Source organism: Pleuronectes platessa, chromosome 21, assembly GCF_947347685.1.
Source record: "Pleuronectes platessa chromosome 21, fPlePla1.1, whole genome shotgun sequence".
NCBI lineage: Eukaryota > Metazoa > Chordata > Actinopteri > Pleuronectiformes > Pleuronectidae > Pleuronectes > Pleuronectes platessa.
The window spans coordinates 1,549,414-1,567,878 of record NC_070646.1 but is presented as its reverse complement, the minus strand read 5'-3'; the positions used below and the strand labels follow the sequence as shown (position 1 = coordinate 1,567,878).

The 18,465-nt window shown below is 44.1% G+C and overlaps 3 protein-coding genes across 6 annotated transcripts; 2 read left to right on the top strand and 1 right to left on the bottom strand.

Annotated features, from left to right (window-relative positions):
• The first annotated feature begins 4,682 nt into the window (after positions 1-4,682).
• Positions 4,683-10,363, top strand: calcoco2 (calcium binding and coiled-coil domain 2). Of its 2 annotated transcripts, none has more exons than XM_053413549.1 (14): positions 4,683-4,797; positions 5,180-5,375; positions 5,980-6,082; positions 6,477-6,637; positions 6,984-7,109; positions 7,223-7,342; positions 7,429-7,536; positions 7,627-7,736; positions 7,826-7,895; positions 8,149-8,514; positions 8,634-8,750; positions 8,846-9,008; positions 9,102-9,127; positions 9,370-10,363. In XM_053413549.1, exons 2-14 carry the CDS (start codon positions 5,211-5,213, stop codon positions 9,529-9,531), a joined length of 1,797 nt encoding a protein of 598 aa, XP_053269524.1. In that variant the 5' UTR covers positions 4,683-4,797; positions 5,180-5,210; the 3' UTR covers positions 9,532-10,363. The 2 variants fall into 2 exon arrangements, with proteins under 2 accessions (XP_053269524.1, XP_053269523.1); XM_053413548.1 differs by having other exon boundaries at positions 7,217-7,342.
• snf8 (SNF8 subunit of ESCRT-II) lies at positions 9,595-13,184 on the bottom strand. Its single transcript, XM_053413550.1, has 8 exons — positions 12,941-13,184; positions 12,811-12,861; positions 12,254-12,392; positions 12,046-12,150; positions 11,864-11,936; positions 11,556-11,697; positions 11,335-11,409; positions 9,595-10,842 (listed from the first exon to the last, which is right to left on the bottom strand). Exons 1-8 carry the CDS (start codon positions 12,992-12,994, stop codon positions 10,705-10,707), a joined length of 777 nt encoding a protein of 258 aa, XP_053269525.1. The 5' UTR covers positions 12,995-13,184; the 3' UTR covers positions 9,595-10,704.
• Positions 13,185-13,989: 805 nt separating this feature from the next.
• msl1b (MSL complex subunit 1b) lies at positions 13,990-18,322 on the top strand. Of its 3 annotated transcripts, none has more exons than XM_053413482.1 (9): positions 13,990-14,062; positions 14,564-15,260; positions 15,354-15,553; positions 15,651-15,970; positions 16,118-16,179; positions 16,293-16,360; positions 16,497-16,621; positions 16,740-16,812; positions 16,909-18,322. In XM_053413482.1, exons 2-9 carry the CDS (start codon positions 14,640-14,642, stop codon positions 16,997-16,999), a joined length of 1,560 nt encoding a protein of 519 aa, XP_053269457.1. In that variant the 5' UTR covers positions 13,990-14,062; positions 14,564-14,639; the 3' UTR covers positions 17,000-18,322. The 3 variants fall into 3 exon arrangements, with proteins under 3 accessions (XP_053269457.1, XP_053269456.1, XP_053269455.1); XM_053413481.1 differs by having other exon boundaries at positions 15,651-16,012; XM_053413480.1 differs by having other exon boundaries at positions 15,651-16,179.
• The last annotated feature ends 143 nt before the right edge of the window (positions 18,323-18,465 follow it).

The window sequence follows — 18,465 nt, the reverse complement described above, 5'->3', positions numbered from 1 at the left end:
TTCAGTCAAACAGACGTAGAGAAGCTTATCATACAGTGTGATCATTTCAGAAGACTTTACTGTACATTATAAATCATATTTGGGCTGCAATTAAAATAAATCATGTCCATTATCGATTAATCTGCTGCTAATTACCCCCCCCCCCCCCCCCCCCCCCTCAGGTCCCTTTCTCCACAGGCCCCCTGAATCCCCTGAACCGCCTCTGCTGAACCTGGCTAAAGTTCCTGTGTAAACACTTTAGCATGTTAAGCTAACAAACAAAAAGAAAAAGAGAAACAACATTAAAAACAAATAAAAGAAAACCACAGAATTCGTTAATTCATCAAAGTGAATGTGTTTCTTCTTCTGACGCGTTTTATTTAGTGCGTAGCTTTAATAAAGTTATGACGCTGAATCTAACCCGGGCCTATGGAAACTATAGGCGGTGTGCCGTTCTCATGGTAACGGGATGCTAACTTCCTCCCTCCGGTAGAAGAGCGCGAGCCTCAACAGCGACAACTTTTAAACGGTTAAAAACGGAAATACCGGAAATTACCGTCACTAGCGCACGTGTCCCGGTGCTCCCAGTGCTCCCAGTGCTCCCGGTGAGAGGCACTGGCGGAGCAGGCGTGCGTGACGTCTCCCGGTTCGAGGAGCTGCGGAGAAACTCGTGTCAACAAGAAGTCACTTCCTCACAGGCCGAGCGTCCTACAGCCAATCAGACGCAGCGGGGGGGGGGGGGGGGGGGGGGAGCCTGCTCGTCCCTGATTGGTTGTTTGCTCTGCGACGAGAAATGGTTCACAGGTGAGAGGCTCCGTTGAAACCTGAAAGAATCTGTAAAGGGAATAAAAACTAATAATACAAGTGGAAAATACATCATCTTCATGATTTATTAATCACACATTAGTTAAAAATGTCTCCACCAGAGAACTATGTGTCAAATTCTAACTTCTTTACTTTTTATTTGTTTGTGTTGTGTTTTAAAAATGTTCTTGTTTCTTTGTGTCTCATAATCATCACATTAAAAAAAACCTGAGTTAATGTGTTAATTCACAGCAGAACTACCAGCAACCAGTATTATCTTTAACTAGTTTACTGTCATGCAATACACTTTATTCTTTTATATATATATACCACTTCTGTTATATATTGTGGTGCTTTAATCTAAGAGCCAGGTGGCCCGAGAAGTTCCAGTGGGTTTAATAAACTGTCACATTATCTTATAAAAACCTTATTTTAGGCAATTGCATTAAAATCTCAATTCAATATATACTGGGTTATGTTTATTCAGAGTTATTTATGGTCAAACTGTAAAATATCAAGCCTCAATTACATATCTGTGTCATAGCGATTTGATAACGACATCTAAGGATTCATTGCTAAGATAGTGTCACCTTCCTCAAAAAAACCAATATTGGTCCTCATAATAATGATAATAACAATAATATTTATAACGAGAGCAGAAAACAAAGTAAATATACCTGAGTTTGGTAAATATATGATCCGTCAGTTTGTCTTAAGATAATAGAATTAAATCTGGGGAAAGTGCAGCTGTGGAGAACGAGTGTCTCTCAGTTCAAATAATAAACATATGTATAAATAATATACAGGTATTGAGCAATTTGTACATATAAATGTCGATGTTTCATCATTTAGATTGTTTACCAACCATCTTCTGTAATAAAAGAGCAAACCTTCATCTCAAGGAAAAATCTTTGTTATTTATTCAATAATTTATTTTGTAAGAAAAGTCAGTCTTGAGTGGAGGGAAAGAAAGGGAGGGAGGGGGGTTCGGGGGGGGGGGGGGTTAAGGGATGTGATGATCTGGAGTGGAGGGAAAGAAAGGGAGGGAGGGGGGTTCGGGGGGGGGGGGTTAAGGGATGTGATGATCTGGAGTGGATGGAAAGGAGTGGAGGGAAGGAAAGGGATAGAGGGAAGGGCGGGGGGGGGGGGGGGTTTGGTGGCGGTCTGCTCTTTCAGGGCGGAGGATTCATCCACCAGAGTAATTGAAGAGGGATGTGACGATTGACAGGTCAGACGGAAACTTTGAAGAGAAAACGATACCATTTCCCCCTCGTCGTTCCTTCTCGCTCTTTCTTGTCCTTCTCAATCTTCTTCATTTCTTTCCTCTCCATCTTCTCCATCTTCTTTGTTTCCTGTTTCTCCTTCTTTTCTTTCTCTTTCTCTTCCTTCTCTATCTTCTTCATTTCTTTCCTCTCCATCTTCTCCATCTTCTTTTTTTCCTGTTTCTCCTTCTTCTCCTGCTTAGTCTTCTCCTTCTTCTCCCTTTTCTCCTTCTCCTCCTGCTTCTTCTTCTCCTTCTTCGTGCTCTGCTTGTCACTCTCCATGGTGACTTCCTGAAAAGACAGAGACAATATGAGTTTCACTCCTTTTCTTTTTCAAAGTCTAAACCTCAAACAAACCTACGATCCATAAGATTCAAATCACAATGAGCTGATGGAACTTACTTGAAGCCAAAGTTCCTGCTGGATCTGGGGAAGTATTCCATTCTCCTGCTCGTTGATCAACTCCTCATTCGACTGGCTGGCCGAATTCAGGAGGACCCTGAACTCAGGCTTCTCCTCACAGCTCTCCTGCACAGATTCAAATGTCTCCTTCTGCTCAACTTCGACTTCCTCTGTCTCAACCAGCTCTTCCTCCTCTACTTTGATCCTCGTGTTCATCACTCCGAGCTCCTTCTCCAGCTCCTCTTCTCTGGCCTTTGCAGACTCCTTCAGGCGGGTCAATTCAGTTTTCAGCTCCCTCAGGGTGGAGTAATCATCCAGCTCCCTCTGACGGCGTATTTCCTCCGCTAGCTTCCTCAGATGGGGCTTTTGATCCACCAGCTCCTTCAGGGCAGTGAATTGAGCCATCATCTCCCTCAGGATCAAGACGATTTTGATCTCCGGCTCCTTCAGGGCGTAGAATTCATCACAGGGGGTTCCCTCCACCAGCTTCCTAAGATGGGGGTTTTGATCCATCACCTCATTCAGGGCGTAGTTTATGTCATCCAGGTCCAGCAGGGCGATGAATTGAGCCACCAGCTCCTTCTGGGCGGAGTATTCAGCCTCCAGCTTCTGCTTCTCCATCTTCAAATCCAGGAGGGTTTGGCTGTGGTCCTGCAGAGTACTGCTGCTGCTGCACTCTTGACCCTGGGTCAGGTATATTGTGATGATGCTCCTCTGCATGTTGAGCAACAGGTGCTGCAGTGGGACCAAGTTGTCCAAAGGGTTTGAAGAGTGATCTCTTGCGAAGCTGCTGTCTTCTGTCGGTGTCGTCAGTGGCGGTGAATGGAAGTCACAGGTGAGATGTCTCTCGTGTGTCTCTCGTTGACTCGCTCTTGAACTGACGGTGGCTCCACTCAGAGACGTGGCTCCTTATACAGGAGTAATTTGGCTTTGATCTGTTCCTCAACTCCACTCAGCTTCACAGCTTCAAAGTTTGCCTATGAAGCTTTGAAGAGTAAATTGGCTTTGAACTAATTCATAACTGTGACAAAATGTTTTCTTTGTAGTTGTCATGTGACCTGGACTGACACACATGTGATTTCTACAGGAAATAAAAACAGTTTAAAAGCAGAACTACACTTTTAGTCAAACAGACGATCATATAAAGTCACTTCATTTCATATAAAGGAATACCTTATTATTCAAACTTAATCACCATAAAAAATGTGTAGTTACACAGACTTAAAAAGGTTACACATACCTAACAGTTTCTATTGGTGCATGAAAAAGTAACACATATAACAATAATTAAATAGAACATATAATATTATTATAATTGTAGTTTTTGAGTAACAAGTATTTGTTTGATGTCGGTGCTAGATTGTGTAAAAATGGCTGCTCCATAGAAAACATGAAAATTAAAGCCCTCAAAATGCCAATACATTTGCCTGAATAAGAATAATAATAATAATCATTACAATTTCAATAGGGCCTCCCACTGTCAGTGCTCGGGCCCTAATTATCAATATGGATGATTGATTGATTGATTGATTGAATAATGCAAAATATCTCTCAGTGCACCCTGAGCTAAACTATTCAAACTACTTGTGCAGGAATACAAAAATGTTGATTAAATAATCTAATCTAATCAGTTCATAAATGATCAGAATTGCTGCCAATTAATATTCTACCAACTGACTAATCCTCCTCCACGTGGGGATAATGAACCTGGGGCCAAGTTACAGAGGTCTAACTTTATGTGCTATACGGGAGTTTGGTTCCCTCTTGTGGTCGTTAGGGTTCAGGCGCGAGGGTTGTATGCAAACATACTGGACTACATTTCCAATAATGCACTATATCCTGATGCCTTTACAGACAAACGGAAACAAGGAGAGCATTTGGACGTTTGGGTTTTTGATTTAAAATGAATAACTAATTTTCCAGGTAGAGTACAAATAAATAGTTAGATTTTGTTGTTGTTGATTTTATTGTACAGTTAGGATATTATTTGGAAATGTTAAAAATAACACATGCGTAACAACATTACAACAATAATAATAATACCAACATAAATTAATAAATAAAACACTGGGAGATCAAATAAAGTTAAACTTGATTAATTAGGGATAATAAAACGTGTTAAAACAATAAATAAATCATTCCATTGTAAATACAATAATCTGGAATGTAAATTCAATGATAAATCAAGTACATTTGGAAAAAAAAAATTGATAAAATAATTGTCAGTGGAGCCTTGTGGCGTCGTGTCGTACTCAGGGAGGTTAAATATCCGAGCAGCCCCTGAAGGCAGCGCAGTCGCAGGCCAGCTCTCCCAGCTGAAGCTTCAGCTCCGACCAGTGACAACAAACCAGTAAGTATAAAATCTTGATCTTTACATCACATCGTCGCGGAGGATTTATCAAACACACAATCAGAAACACACGTTGTGTTGTTGTGTATCAGAACAAACCCCGGAAATGTCCCTTCTGCGGTCTTTTGTGTTTCTGGATTACTTTCTGTTTCTGTTTTCTTTCCACTAACATTTTAAAAGTCAATAAATCAGATGGAATCTCGTTCTCATGTTCATAAATCTGTTTGAATACAGAGACGCAGCTGGTTTAGTTGTTGGAAAGTATTTGTTTGAGGTGAATTGTGTATTTATATTTGTTAAAGTTTATTCTACTGCGCAACAGGGGGGGGGGGGGGGGGGGGGGGGCTATTAAAGCAGTGTTTGACTCAGCTGATGTCCTCAGTCCCTCAGGTGTCTCTCTGAGTCTGTCCAGCATGGAGGTGTCTTCAGGGGCCGCAGCAGCTCAGCCCCCAGTCCGCAACTACTCCCAGGTGGTGTTCAGCAACATCCCCCAGTCATACCCCCCCTCCACCTCCCTCACCTGCCACTACACCGCGGCCTTCCAGCCTCACCCCCGGGACTGGGTGGGCATCTTCAAGGTGAGTCTTCGTGGTTTAAAGTGAACAGGGGATGGGATTCTATGCCAAATAAATGTACAATAATAACAATAAATCATATTTAATAGCTCTGTTGGTAATATAGAGTTACTGGTGCAGATATAAGAGATTGTAAAACCCTGAAGGATTTGAGGTTCAATGTGGGAAAGTGTGAGATGATAAAACTGCTGAATCACATGAGAAAGATGGAGAATCAGAGGGAAGGTTGGTGGAAGGATCCGGAGGCTGATCCAGGAACTTTCATTTCACTTTCTATGACATCGTGAGAAAGAATGTTTTTCAATATTGTCACTGACTCCACAGAGAATAATTGGAGAATACTTTATGGGACTGTTTTCTATGAGTGTTAGAAACAGTTTCAGATTTTTAATGTGAGGGTTTCAGTTTTTTTTATGTAGTTAAAGAAAAACTAAATCAATGATGAAAATGCAACTATAGTTGTTTTTAAAGTTTGTATCTTATCCAATGAGGGTTAATTCTGGCATTTTATTACATCTATATATAAATAGTATCTCACTTGACTTCTCCATTAACATCCTCCACCACATGTTGAGCTCCAGTGTCTCTCCTGACGTTTCCCCTGCAGGTGGGATGGAACTCAGCGAAGGACTACCACACCTTCGTGTGGGTGGAGCCGTGTCTGGATGTGGTCGGTCAGGAGTCCGTGAGCAGGCAGACGGTTTTTAAAGGTGAGGAAGAGCTGGAGGTTTGTAACGTTCACCCTGATCCTGTTGTGTGTAAACAGATTCAAATCTAAATCTGATCTGTGAACTGCGGATCTAGGTTTTGTTTTCACTTCCACTGCAGCAGGAGGACTCAGGAAATCCTGGGACAGATTTTATCAAAACTAGTTTGAAGGATGTGTGTTGATCCGGAGAAAGAGACAGATCCAGGAATTTATTTCTGACTTCTCTAATATTGTGAGACAGGAAATCTTTTTAAGAATAAAATATGGAATTTGATTGACATGTGGTTTTATGAGGGGATAGTATTTAGGGCTGAGCTCCTTCTGAGTGACACTGTGTCAGTTTGTCGTCCAGGTTCAGTTCCCCATCTCTATCCTTTCTGTTCCCATCCCGTCAGACTACTACCTGCCCAAGGACGAGATTGAGTTCTACCAGTTCTGCTACATCGACGTCACTGGTCAGGTGCGGGGGGCCAGCACTCCCTTCTGCTTCAAAAGCCCAGAGGATCAGAGCTTGACCTCCAGACTGGATGATGACATCCTGGTGGTTACGACACAGGTATCAAACGCAAACAAAGAGATTTCGGAGCAAAAGCGAGTGACTCTGTTTTCTTTATCTCTCGTTTAAAAGTGGGGACAATACATGACGGTGAGTATTTGATTGGGTTCAAGAGATATTCTGATGCAGATACAGAAATCAGGAATGACTTTGATTCTTGGGAAAGGGTCGGCGAGTTTGTTTATCTATCCGATCTGGGATCTAGTCGATATGCAAAGTCCAGGTATCGGTACGGGGAAGGTAGAAATGTCTGTGGTAGTTCCAAATCGGGTGCATGCAAACCGATGTGTGTCTCCTCAAAGTGAACAGAGCTTTGTTTTGACTTCATGTGTTTTGTTGAGCTCAGGAACAAGTGGATCAGAGCGTCCGCGAGAGAGACGAGCTGCAGACAGAGTTGGATCAAATTCGGCAGGAAAACCAAACCCTGAAACTTGCTTTAGAGAAGGAACGACAAGACGCTGCCGTCTTCAAAGTATATTTTATTACAAACCAAGTGTTTGTGTGGGAGTCGACATGTTGTGCAACAGTGAGGTAAAGATTGAACTTTGGTATTTGATGCCGTGTCATTGATTCGTGCAGGAGCAGAATGAGGAGAAAGAGAACGAGAAGAGTCACCTGGTCACAGAAATGGATCAAAACAAGGAAGAAATTGAAAACTTGCAAAGCACCTTACAGCAGAAACTTCAGGAAGTGGAAACTTTGAAGGTTTGTTTTCAGACCACGTGTGAAATTTAAACTGGGTGTATAATTGTCAGAGTGAAAATCTAACTGCAAAACAATGTCACTTGCAGGAGGAGCTGCTGGTCCAGATAACCAAGCATCTGGAGCTGGAGCAGCACAGAGCGACCGAGCAGAAGAGCCTGAGCCTAAGTTCTGACAGAGCAGCAGCTGAAACCGAGGTAAAGATCATTTCATCCTCTGGTTTCAGACTCTGATCTCACGTCAGGTTCCTCCTGTAATTCCTCTTCTCTGTTATCTTTTATTTTCAGAAACACTCAAAGGAGAAATACGACCGAGCTGTGATGAAGATCAATCAGATGAAGGACGAGCGGAAGGCGATGAAGGAGACGATCGATGCTCAAAGTCAGGAGATCACCAAGTGAGTGGAGTCTGCTCTTTAACCAATAACACACAAATAAAAATGACCCTTTTAGAAGATAACACACATGTTTGTTTAACGTGTTTTAGGCTGAGCTGCAAACTCAGAGAAGGAGAACGAGAGCTGCTCAAAGCAGAAGACAGAGTCCAGCTTCTACAGGTAAATCCAGTCTTTAAAAGATGAACAAGGACATTTTATCTAATCCGGCACAACTCAAAGAGTAAAGGGAGTATGAAGGGGGGGGGGCCCAAGAGGTCAGGGGGCCCCAGGGGCAGAGCCTCTGTACAACCTGAGGATTCATACCTGTTGTTTGAAAGTCATAGAGCTCAATTACACAAACAAAACAAACCTGTCCGTGATGGAGACGTGATGAAAGTTCAGATCAGGACTCTGTCTGTTCACCTCCTGGCAGGTGGATCTCCAGAGCAGTGAGAAACAGAGGGACCGGCTGGACGCAGAGCTGCAGAGAGTCTCACTCAACATGGAGGACGTGAAGAGGGAGAACCAGGAGCTCTGTCTGAGGCTGTCCCAGCAGGAGACGCAGCAGGAACCAGCAGGAGATCCCGGCTCTACCGGAGGTCCTCTTCAGGCGCGGTGCCAGGCCCTCGCCAACCAGCTGCAGGACTCTCAGGTGAAGCTGGCGACCGAGAGGGACGACGCCAGAAACACCAAGAGACAAGTCGTGGCTCTGAACGAGGAACTGATGAATATGAAGAGGCAGCTGGAGAGCCTGGTGATGACTGGTGATGAGGGTCAACGGAGGGGTAACAAACTTGAGGTAAACAGACAAGATCTTTACTTTTGGTGCTGAGGAGGAACCGGAACCTGCTCATCACAAAAGGTGTTGACCTTTTGGATTGTTTATATTCTAACTTGTTTTCCTGAATTCCCTTTCAGATGCAGCTCAGAGAGGCTCTGGAGGCGCTGGCAGATAAAGACGGCCTCATCGAGGAGAAGGAGCAGATGATGCGGCTCGTGAAGCACGAGAACGAAGCGCTCACCAGAGAAAACAACGTACAGACACATCAACACTTTCTTCACACAGAAAATCTTCAATTCATGAGGTTTCTTTATTAACGCTTGTTTTCTCAACTCTCTTATTCTGTCAGGATCTCCTCAGCAACATGGAGGGCCTGCGCTCAGCGTACGCCGACCTCAACGCAGCTCCCGCCAGCGACTCGCCACACGTGCAGCCGGACTCCGCCTCTCCAGCTGCAAACACCGGATCCATCCCTGCACCGGATCCGGCTGAGCACCTGTACGACGTCACAGGTGAGTGACCGGTGGCTCGGATCTGAACACTGTTTTCAGAAGCAGACTAATGGATGAAGAATCTAGCTGTAACTGATTCTTCTCTCCTTACAGAGGATGTTGCAGAACCAGAGGAGGAGGTGAGTCAAATCTCTTTTTCTCCCACACGAAGAACAAACTGTTGAATGGAGACGTGCAGCACCTCCTGCTAGTTTAAAAGAAACTGAAAAACAAACATGGGAATGACTCGAGGTTGAGGCTCTCCCTCGCTCCCTGCGGTGCCACCAGCGACCCGGCTGTTGTTTACAGTTTTATTCCCGACGTGGACTCTGAACCTAATCTGCTCCCTATTCCATTACGTCTCTATTTCTGTCCCCGGCAGTTGCTGGTGTGTCGTCACTGCCACGAGAGCTTCCCTGGCATCACCCGGGGTGAACTGGAGCAGCACGAGGAGAGTCACCGAGTGTGTCCCTTCTGCACGGTGATCTGCGACCACATGGAGCAGTCCACGTTCGAGGACCACGTCTACAGCCACGAGCTGTGAGATCGGCACCGCGGGCAAACACTGTGGTGGTGGAGGCCGGGGAAATCATTTTGACAAATCCTGTCGGCTAGGTGGTCATGTTTAAAATACCATTTTTCTGCTTATAATAATTTACTGCCAATTATTCTCAACTGTAAAACTGACGCTCTTTACGCTTTACACATGATATAAGTGGTGAAGGGGAGGAAAAGCCTGAGGAGCAGATGAAATCATTTGTTCTCGGGCTCTGGAGGAGTTTCGTGAATTCAGAGAAAGATTCTTCACAGTGAAATTGCTCAGTTCTCTGGGAGTCTGAGATCTGCTGCTTTAATTCAAATGATTCCTTCTTAAATCTGAAGTGTGAATTCCAGGAGTTTTACAGTTTACTGTTCTCTGTTGGTTATCAAATCCATCACATCCACATCTATTTTGGTCAAATTTGATCTTTTAATTACTTGATTTAAAAAGGTCTAAAGAGGAAACCGTTTATTTTCTTTTAAACTAAAGCTAATATGATGCCATTAGAGATTCTGTATAGAGATAAACATGAAAAATGGTGAAGGGGCAAAAACATACTCAAGTAAATTATGTGATCTTAAAGAAGATGAAATATATTTATCACAATTATTCATTTCCATTGAAGCTGTGCACTTAGTATCTCAGAAGTCATTTCTGTGATCACTTCTATGGATTCATGTGTTTATTTTAATGTTTTATTTGTTTTAAATAAACTTGACAGGATGAATTGTTGATGTCGTTCCAATCGAACCGGGGAGTTTGTGCCAACGACCATAAGCACATGTAAAATGGTCCAGATGATTTAATAAAAATTAGGTTCAACTTGTGCAATAAAGCTGATGTTGTGTTTTCTGTCAAAGATAAAGTTTCTACGTGCAAAACTCAACAGTTCAAAACAGTTAAAACAACCACGACTACATGAGGAGACGTTACAGTGGATTTCAGATGCACTGTCACAAAACTCAAGCTGATTCCAGTGACTCAGTAATAAACTCGGTGCACTTGTTGTCGATGAGAACCTGAGGAGGAGAGTTTTCCTTCCTCGTGTCCAGAGTTCGCTGCCAGCTCCGGGGAACCACCCAAGTCCATCACATGACCCTTCACTCCACCTTGTGTTTCCCCAACGTGTCTGAAACTGTCACCGGCTCGAAGTCCAGGGTCCAGCCCAGCTCTTTCCTAAGGTGACATCTGATTGGCCTCCTCTGGTGTGACGTCCCGGGATGTGAGCTCGGAGAAGAGAGCAGGAAACCAGTACTGGGACTCCCCGGCTGCCTGAGAGTCCACCCAGGCCAAACCCTCTTTCAGCAGGTGATCCTGGAAACACAGGAGCAGAGGTTATTTATCAGGGATTAAACACATGAAGGCAAAGTAAAATAAAGCAAAGTAAGAAAGGAATTATGGAAAAGATAAAATAACCTTGAATTATTTATCATGATATCCCATGTTTCAGTATTCTTCAGATGTATGCTACAACTATTTTATCTGCTAACAACCATGAAAAGATTTTACTCCATAAAATAGTTAGAGAAACACAAACATCATCACTAAACCTCATTTACAATTTGAGTTGAAAATGCCCGGAAACAATTAAGCAATCCTCAGAAATGTCCATCAACAGATTCATCAACTAGGCCACATTGTTCTCAATGTTGTTTCAGAAGAAAATTTATTATACAATCACATAATTCATTCTCATTTGAGAAGATGAAACCAGATTTTCTTTTAAAGACACTAAACTCAAGGTCTTTTTAAGAGGTTCCCGTGCATCAAGGCAGAGGAAGTGAGAGTCTGACAGACGACACTTACCAGAACGTGACAAGCTCGCTCCTTCTCCCATTTGAGACCTTCCTTGATCTCACCCACTGTGACGAATCCCTTTTTCTACAAATGAACAAACAAACACACGTCAGTATCTCCCTCACAGGAAAAACCTAAACAGAACATTTGTCTGACAGGGAATACGTGACACGAGGACACGGCTGTGAGTAATGACTGACGTTACAGTATTTACAGGAGCTGCGTTTTACCTCGGCCAGCTGCAGAACCACAGTATGATCCATGTTGAGCTCTGCTGGAACTGACTGCACCAAATAGGACCCACCGACAGGAATCATCCCAAAGCCATTCCCCATCACCTTCAGTTTCTTTATCGCTCTCATCAAGTCGTCTCTGAGAAGTACAGATTCAATCAAAGCGGTAAAAATACAACTCAAACCAAACACGTGGATATTTAATGATCTAAATATGGTGAGTAGATGAAGAAGGAAACCAGCCATTGACAGAATAAACAGTTTGAAATCTTCCAGGTGGAGAAAACTTGAGTAGCTTTACTTACTGGCTCACATCCTGAGCGTATTTACCTCTTCCGCTCAGGACTCTCTGATGGAGTTCATTCAAAGTAATGAGCCCTGGAAGGAAACACAGTATGAAGCTGCCGCAGTGATTTCAAAACTTCATCTACTGATATTTACTGTACTGACAAGTTTCACCCTCAGTTTTCATTGATAGAATACAAACCTCCATTTCTGTGTTTCAGCGCCAGGCACACTTCAATAATCTGAACACCGAGCTCGTAGTAGAAGTCACCGACACCGAGCATCTCCGACCAAAAGCCTTTTCCAGCTGTGGAGTAAAAAGAAATGATCGACAATAGAACCTCTGATTGAAACCCACTTCTCCTCAGCTTGTTGTCCATTTATCTGATTATACACTGAAGGACTCTTACAGGCCAGAGGGTCGACTCCGATGGTCGCACACATTTCCTGGAACTGAACCCTGAACTCGGAGCTCTTTCGAATTTCCTGCTTGTGTTTGCTGGCGAACTCCTCCAGGTTGGATTTGAACGTCTCCAGCTGTTTGGACATCTGGTGGAAGAAACGCAGATAACTTCATATCCAAATACTCAATAGTTCAAGCTTCACCAAGTTTGAGAATTTGCTGTTTTTCTTGACTTTAAATTGTAGAATATTTAATATGTTGTGTTCATGGACTGTTATGATCTGTCATAGACTAAACAGTTGATTAAATATTCAGCTGATTAATCAAGACTGAAAACAACAACAGATGCAAAAGTGTAAATAAACACGAAAACCATGTTTATATTTGGGGCAAATAAACATCTGTACAATTTGTTACCAGCAGTGAATAAACAGGTAAAACGTAGATACGAGTTCACTTTTAAATTAACATGAAACAGAAACATATTCATATTTACAAGGGACCTGAATTCATGGATAAGGTGAATTATATGGATTCTTCTTCCTGTGTTTTCCGTGGACTCACCTGAACAATCTGATCTTCTGCCAGAACGTTTCCTCTTTCTTTGTATTTGGCCTGAACAGAAACAGACGATTAAACCTTCACACTTGTTTTTTTAACGTTAATGTGAAAACACCATGTTCGCTAGCTTTACCTCCGCTAGCTTCTTCTTCGCCACAGCTCCGGCTCCGACTCCTCTGCGACGCATTTCTACACCAGCTCGGTTTAAATAATAAGAGTTAAATCTAAACTATCAAACTGTTCGTCCCGGAACAATGACAACAAAGTATTTTCACGTTAGTTTACGTTTTAGATAAGCTAACTGTGGCTAATAGTTACTAGCGTTCCCATTTCTAATGGAAGGAAGTGAACTACTTCCTCCTGATCAGTGCAGTCTAAATGTGTCCTATACCGCCCCCTGGCGTCAGGGCGAATATTGCATATATATTGGTTTTATATTATTTATTTAATATTTAAATATTAATTAAATATTAAAAAAAACATCTATATTTAGAAATCCTGTTTTTATGTAAAAAAATTTAAACAAAGCACTCAAAATGTGTTAATTTAACTCCTGTGTACAACACTTGTGGACCTGTGGACATGTGCTGTAGCTTAAAGTCATGAAATTAAATCTATTTTGAAGAATATTTTCTTACTTTAAAATTGAGATATCTTTATTACAGGCAATGAATTTTTCGGAGCTAAACACAACTTGTGCATTTCCTTCAGCAATACTCAGAATGTCAGAACATGAAAACTAAATATCTGCACTGAGATAAATGTGGAAAATCTATTTATTTCAATTTCCTAAAGACTTAAATTTAAATGTAGAAGAGAAGAAGTACAGGGACGCATAATATTTGTAGAAGAACATTTTGGACAAATCTGCAGAAAGGATGTGGAGCTACAAGTCTAAACAATGTTTCTGACATCTTGTTCAGGCAGTGACAGAGAACTGAGGTTGTTTTAAAGGATGAAGAGTTTGTAGAGTGTTCAGAAACACTGAAGAGGAAGAAGATGAGGAGGAAGATGAAGATGATGGGGGTTCAGAAACACTGGAGAAGATGAGGATAATGATGATGATTGCTCAGAGACACTACAGAAGAAGAACAAGATGTTGGTTCACAGCTCTTCTTCCTCTCCTCCTCTGATCCAAACCCTCACAACACCAGACATGTTCCCCCTGCACCTCGCGCATGCGCAGTACTCGGCGCTTTGAGCCTTGAGGAGGGAACATGGAGACAGTTGCAGGTGAAGTCGAGTTGTAGACGAGGTGAGTTTAAAAACACGTAAACACGTAATAATGCGACCGAGTCTGTTAAAACTCACACGTGACGCATCGAGCTCCTTTCAGCCGCTTGGCTCCGGAGCCGCAGCTGGTTAGCGAAGCTAGCCGGCTAGCGTTAGCCTGTTAGCTAGCTAGCTGTTATTGTTTTTCATGATTTCGCGAGAACCAAAATGGAGGAGATGGCTGCAGCCTGTGTCCTCCACAGCCACTCCCGAGTCATTGTGTGAAGCCCCCCGCTCCCGGTCCCCCTCACCCGGGCAGCTGGACCCAGCCCCTGTGTGTTTGCACCGCAGAGCCCATGTAGCTTAGCGTGATTTTCAAATCCCGGTGGTCGGTTTTAGGAGAAGTAGAGATCAGGTCCCTCGGTGCTGCAGCTTCCCTCGGTTTGTTCAAGTGTTATGAAAGCCGGTGTTCATCTTTGACTCCGAACTCACAGCTGAGCAACAATAACGGGACCCCGGTGTTTTATTTTTATGCTTCTTGCAGGAAATCAGCTGCTCGGCTCACATGGGAGCCACGTAGCGGTGGTTGCAATGCGGGATGAGAAGTCCCTGTGTCCGCCATGACTCTGAGATCCACGCTGTTTCCAAAGACGGGATCCAAGCGGAGCACCGACGCCATCGACTTCGACATTGCGCACTTCGGGGCCGCCACCGTGAGCCCGCTGATCCTGCGGAGGGAGCCCTGCGACTTCGTCCTCCATGTGAAAGACGTGCAGGGCGGTCACATCCCGAGCAAGACACAGGTCCTAGACCAGATTTACATGACAAGCAAAGTTGCCCTCGCCGCCACAGTTGCAGAAGTAGTTCAGGGTGACAATAAAACTGTGGGGGTGTTGTCCCCTGTCAGACCGATGGGGGGTGAGGGAACCCCGGTGAAAGGTAAACCCCTCTCTGTGGACAACATGGATAACCCTCAGATGGCTGTGAACAATAACCCTAAGGATGCTGGGGCCGAGGACAGCGGCAAGGGGGTCGTCCCCGGAGTCGTCGGCACCGCATCCATTGAACTCTCGTCTGAGGGCAAGTGGAGGAACATCAGGAAGACTCCTGCTAATCCCCACACGCAGGCCAACTGCCTCCGACAGATCCTGCTCCTGCAGCTGGATCTCATTGAGCAGCAGCAGCAGCAGCTGCAGTCCAAGGACAAGGAGATAGATGAGCTGAAAGCCGACAAAGAGACCGTATGTAAACTTTTCTTAGCTCTTACTCTGGTGGTGTGTACAGTGCTGATTTGATGTGTATAGGCTCTTTATTCACGGCTTCGTCTTTTGCAGCTGCTCGCTCGCATTGAGCGCATGGAGCGTCGCCTGCAGCTCACGAGAAAGGACCCCCCGCGGGACAAGCGACTGTTCCAGCCCCTGGAGCCTTGGACCCCTGACAAAGAGGACATGTGGGATCTGGATCCGGAGGAGAGTCCCCAGCCCAACCAAGCCAACCCACTCCCCTTTAGTCGGGGTGGCAAAGGTCAAAAGAGGTAAAAGAGACAATGGTAGAAGACACTCATGAATTATCTGCCACAGTACCTGCCCATATAAACCTCACTTCTTTGTCCTTTTTCCTACCAAACACAGGAAGTCTTGTTTTGGAGATGCAAAAGTCCAGAAATGCCGGGGCAAGAGTGCAAAGCTCAGCCCCCACAAAGCTGAAATGCAGCCTGGTTCTCCTAATCAGAGAGAGCTGCGGAGTAAGGAAACCCCCGAGAAGATGGGTCCCATGAGATCTGGGGCAGAAAGGGACATGTTGCTTCCGTGCAAAGAGGAGCCTGAGCTGAACTGCGAGATGGAAGACCTGCCCTTCATGTCTACCACAGAGATGTATCTGTGTTGCTGGAACCAACCTCCTCTCTCTCCTCTGCGGGAGACTTCTCCTAAAAAGGAGGAAGAGGTGGCCAGTGAGTGGACTCCTCATGTAGTTCATGATATGCTGATTGTTTGTAAGCCTAATCTATTCCCATCTTTAAGCACTTTATCCGTCAAATGTACTGAGCACTCTATCCACGGTGATCCTCCTCTCCATCCGTCTTCCTCCCACTCTCTAGTTCCATCCTGGAGAGAAAACTGCATCGAGCCTCTGGAGGATGAATCCTCCAACTCTGTGGAGGTGAGAGACACACACCGATTAAAACATGTTAATAATCCTACTTCAAAAGTGGGAAGTAGGAAAAAGCATCAAACTCGTGAATAATATAGGTGTGATGTTGTTTTCCCATCAAGCCGCTGGATGACGGCGTGTTTTTGAAACGCCATGCGAAGCTCGAGTTGGATGAAAAGAGGAGGAAGAGGTGAATATGAACTCACGGGTCCAGACTTATTCTGTAGTGGAGGACAGATTGAATTAGTTGTCTATTAGAGACTAGATGTATGATTTCAGAGCTCTACCATCTTTTCCTCATTTCCTTTCCCGGCCTGTGTTTTCAGATGGGACATCCAGCGAATCAGAGAGCAGCGCATGTTCCAGCGTCTGCAGCAGCGAATGAACAGGAAGAAGATCGTCCAGGAAACCGAGCCGGAGGTTTCATCCTTCTATCCCGACATTGAAGACGGTACGTCCGCATCGCCCAACGTCCACAGCGCCCTGAATAAAACTGGGTGTGATGTAAAAGGTCAATACAAACTGCTTAATGGATTCTAACTCTGTTTTTTCTTCTTCACGTCTTCCAGTTGAAGCTATAGTGATCACTCCTTTCTTGCCCGTGGTTGCGTTTGGACGACCGTTGCCCAAACTCGCACAACAGTAAGTGGGAGATGCTCGATTTTGCTTCAAGCCACAGTTACTGTATCCATTCAGTGTGTGTAGTATTTTTTAAATGTTTTCATATTTCTCTTCCAGGAACTTCGAGCTGCCTTGGCTGGACGACCGGAGCCGCTGTCGCATCGAGGTTCCCAAAAAACACACACCTCACCGGACCTGTCGGAAGTGAAACCCACGTGGGACAAACAGCAGAGAGAGAAAACGCTCACGCCCCCAGATTAGAAAGTTCCACATCTGTCCCCACCACACACCAGCTGATGGGAGGAAGCTGCGTCAGCGCGTGTCCTTGATATGTTCCGTCTCATCTCCACCTCTGAAAGAAGAACTCGGCCTCCGTGCATGATGCTGCAAGATCGCAGCCCCCCCCGTGTCCTCAGCCGGGGAAGATGAGATTTCAGTTTCTGTCCTGTGTTCAACAGTTATATGCATGTTCAGTAACAGAGGGACAGGAATCGATGGCGGCTCCAAGCTTCAACACGTCCATTTCACGTTGCTCGTCATTTTAAGCTGAATAATCAGAGCTTGAACTGTGGATCAAGAGTGACTCAGCTTTTCTGCCGGCGCTGTGTCGTGCTGTGTAACGCCGTCATTGTTCTCACACACCTCGATTAATATCTTATCAATGTTCTGGTGTGATATCTGGACTTTGGAGCCACACTCCGCATGACGTCATGTTTAAATCCTACGTGAGGAGGTGCAAGGTTTGAAAATCAAGTCGCAGACAAGCGGACGGGTGGTAAAGCCGACATGAAACCCAGTGATCTGCTCCCTTCTTTAGTTTCTTATTACCTTTTCTTTCTATGTGGGTTGCATGGCTCTGTTATACAACAACGATTGTAGCATGGCTTAACCTCAGAATGGAGAAGAATCTGCTCACTCGGCTGTGGAGTCTACAAAGTACCGTTCTTTGAAAGCATGAGTTTTCGGCTGCTCCGTTCAGCCGCATCAAAAAAAGACGATCTGATTAAAAACGAAAGTACAGTTCTGATCATAATCATCTTACATCCAGTTATTAGCCGAGTTAGGTGTATGCACTGGTGTCCTGAGGATGCAGACATCCAGAGGAGCCATTTTAGATGATAGATAAGCTTGCTAGCTGTAGTGATAGCGATGTTCACTAGTATGCTCTCTCTCTAACATGCTGCCAGTTAATCTCTCCCACTCTGACGTCATCAGTCACTGGTTCTACTGGTGTTTTCTTCCTCGCTGCGTTTTTGCTCGACCTGTTTTACATTTTGATGCAACGGCTTCTTGCAGCTTCAGTTCATCCACCTGCCGGACGCTCGTGTCGGCAGACGTTTGAAACACAAACCTTTTCTTTTTCTGTACATAGCTTTCAGAAAACAAATGTACATAAAACATGGCTGTTATTTTTTTATTATTTAATGTCAGAAGTGTTGAGTACATTCAATATTGTTCTATGATTGTATGTTGACAAATTGACAGTTTTGAAAGTTAAATTGTTTTTGGAATAAAAATAACATGTCTATGATGTGTTTCAAGTTTGAGACTTGATAAATGGGAAAAGTGTCTGAGGAAAATATAGATATTTTCAATGGCAGCTTCTACTTATTAAAGCTTAAGGTTGAATCTGCTTATAACTGCATTAATTTCATACTTATTACAGCTAAATGG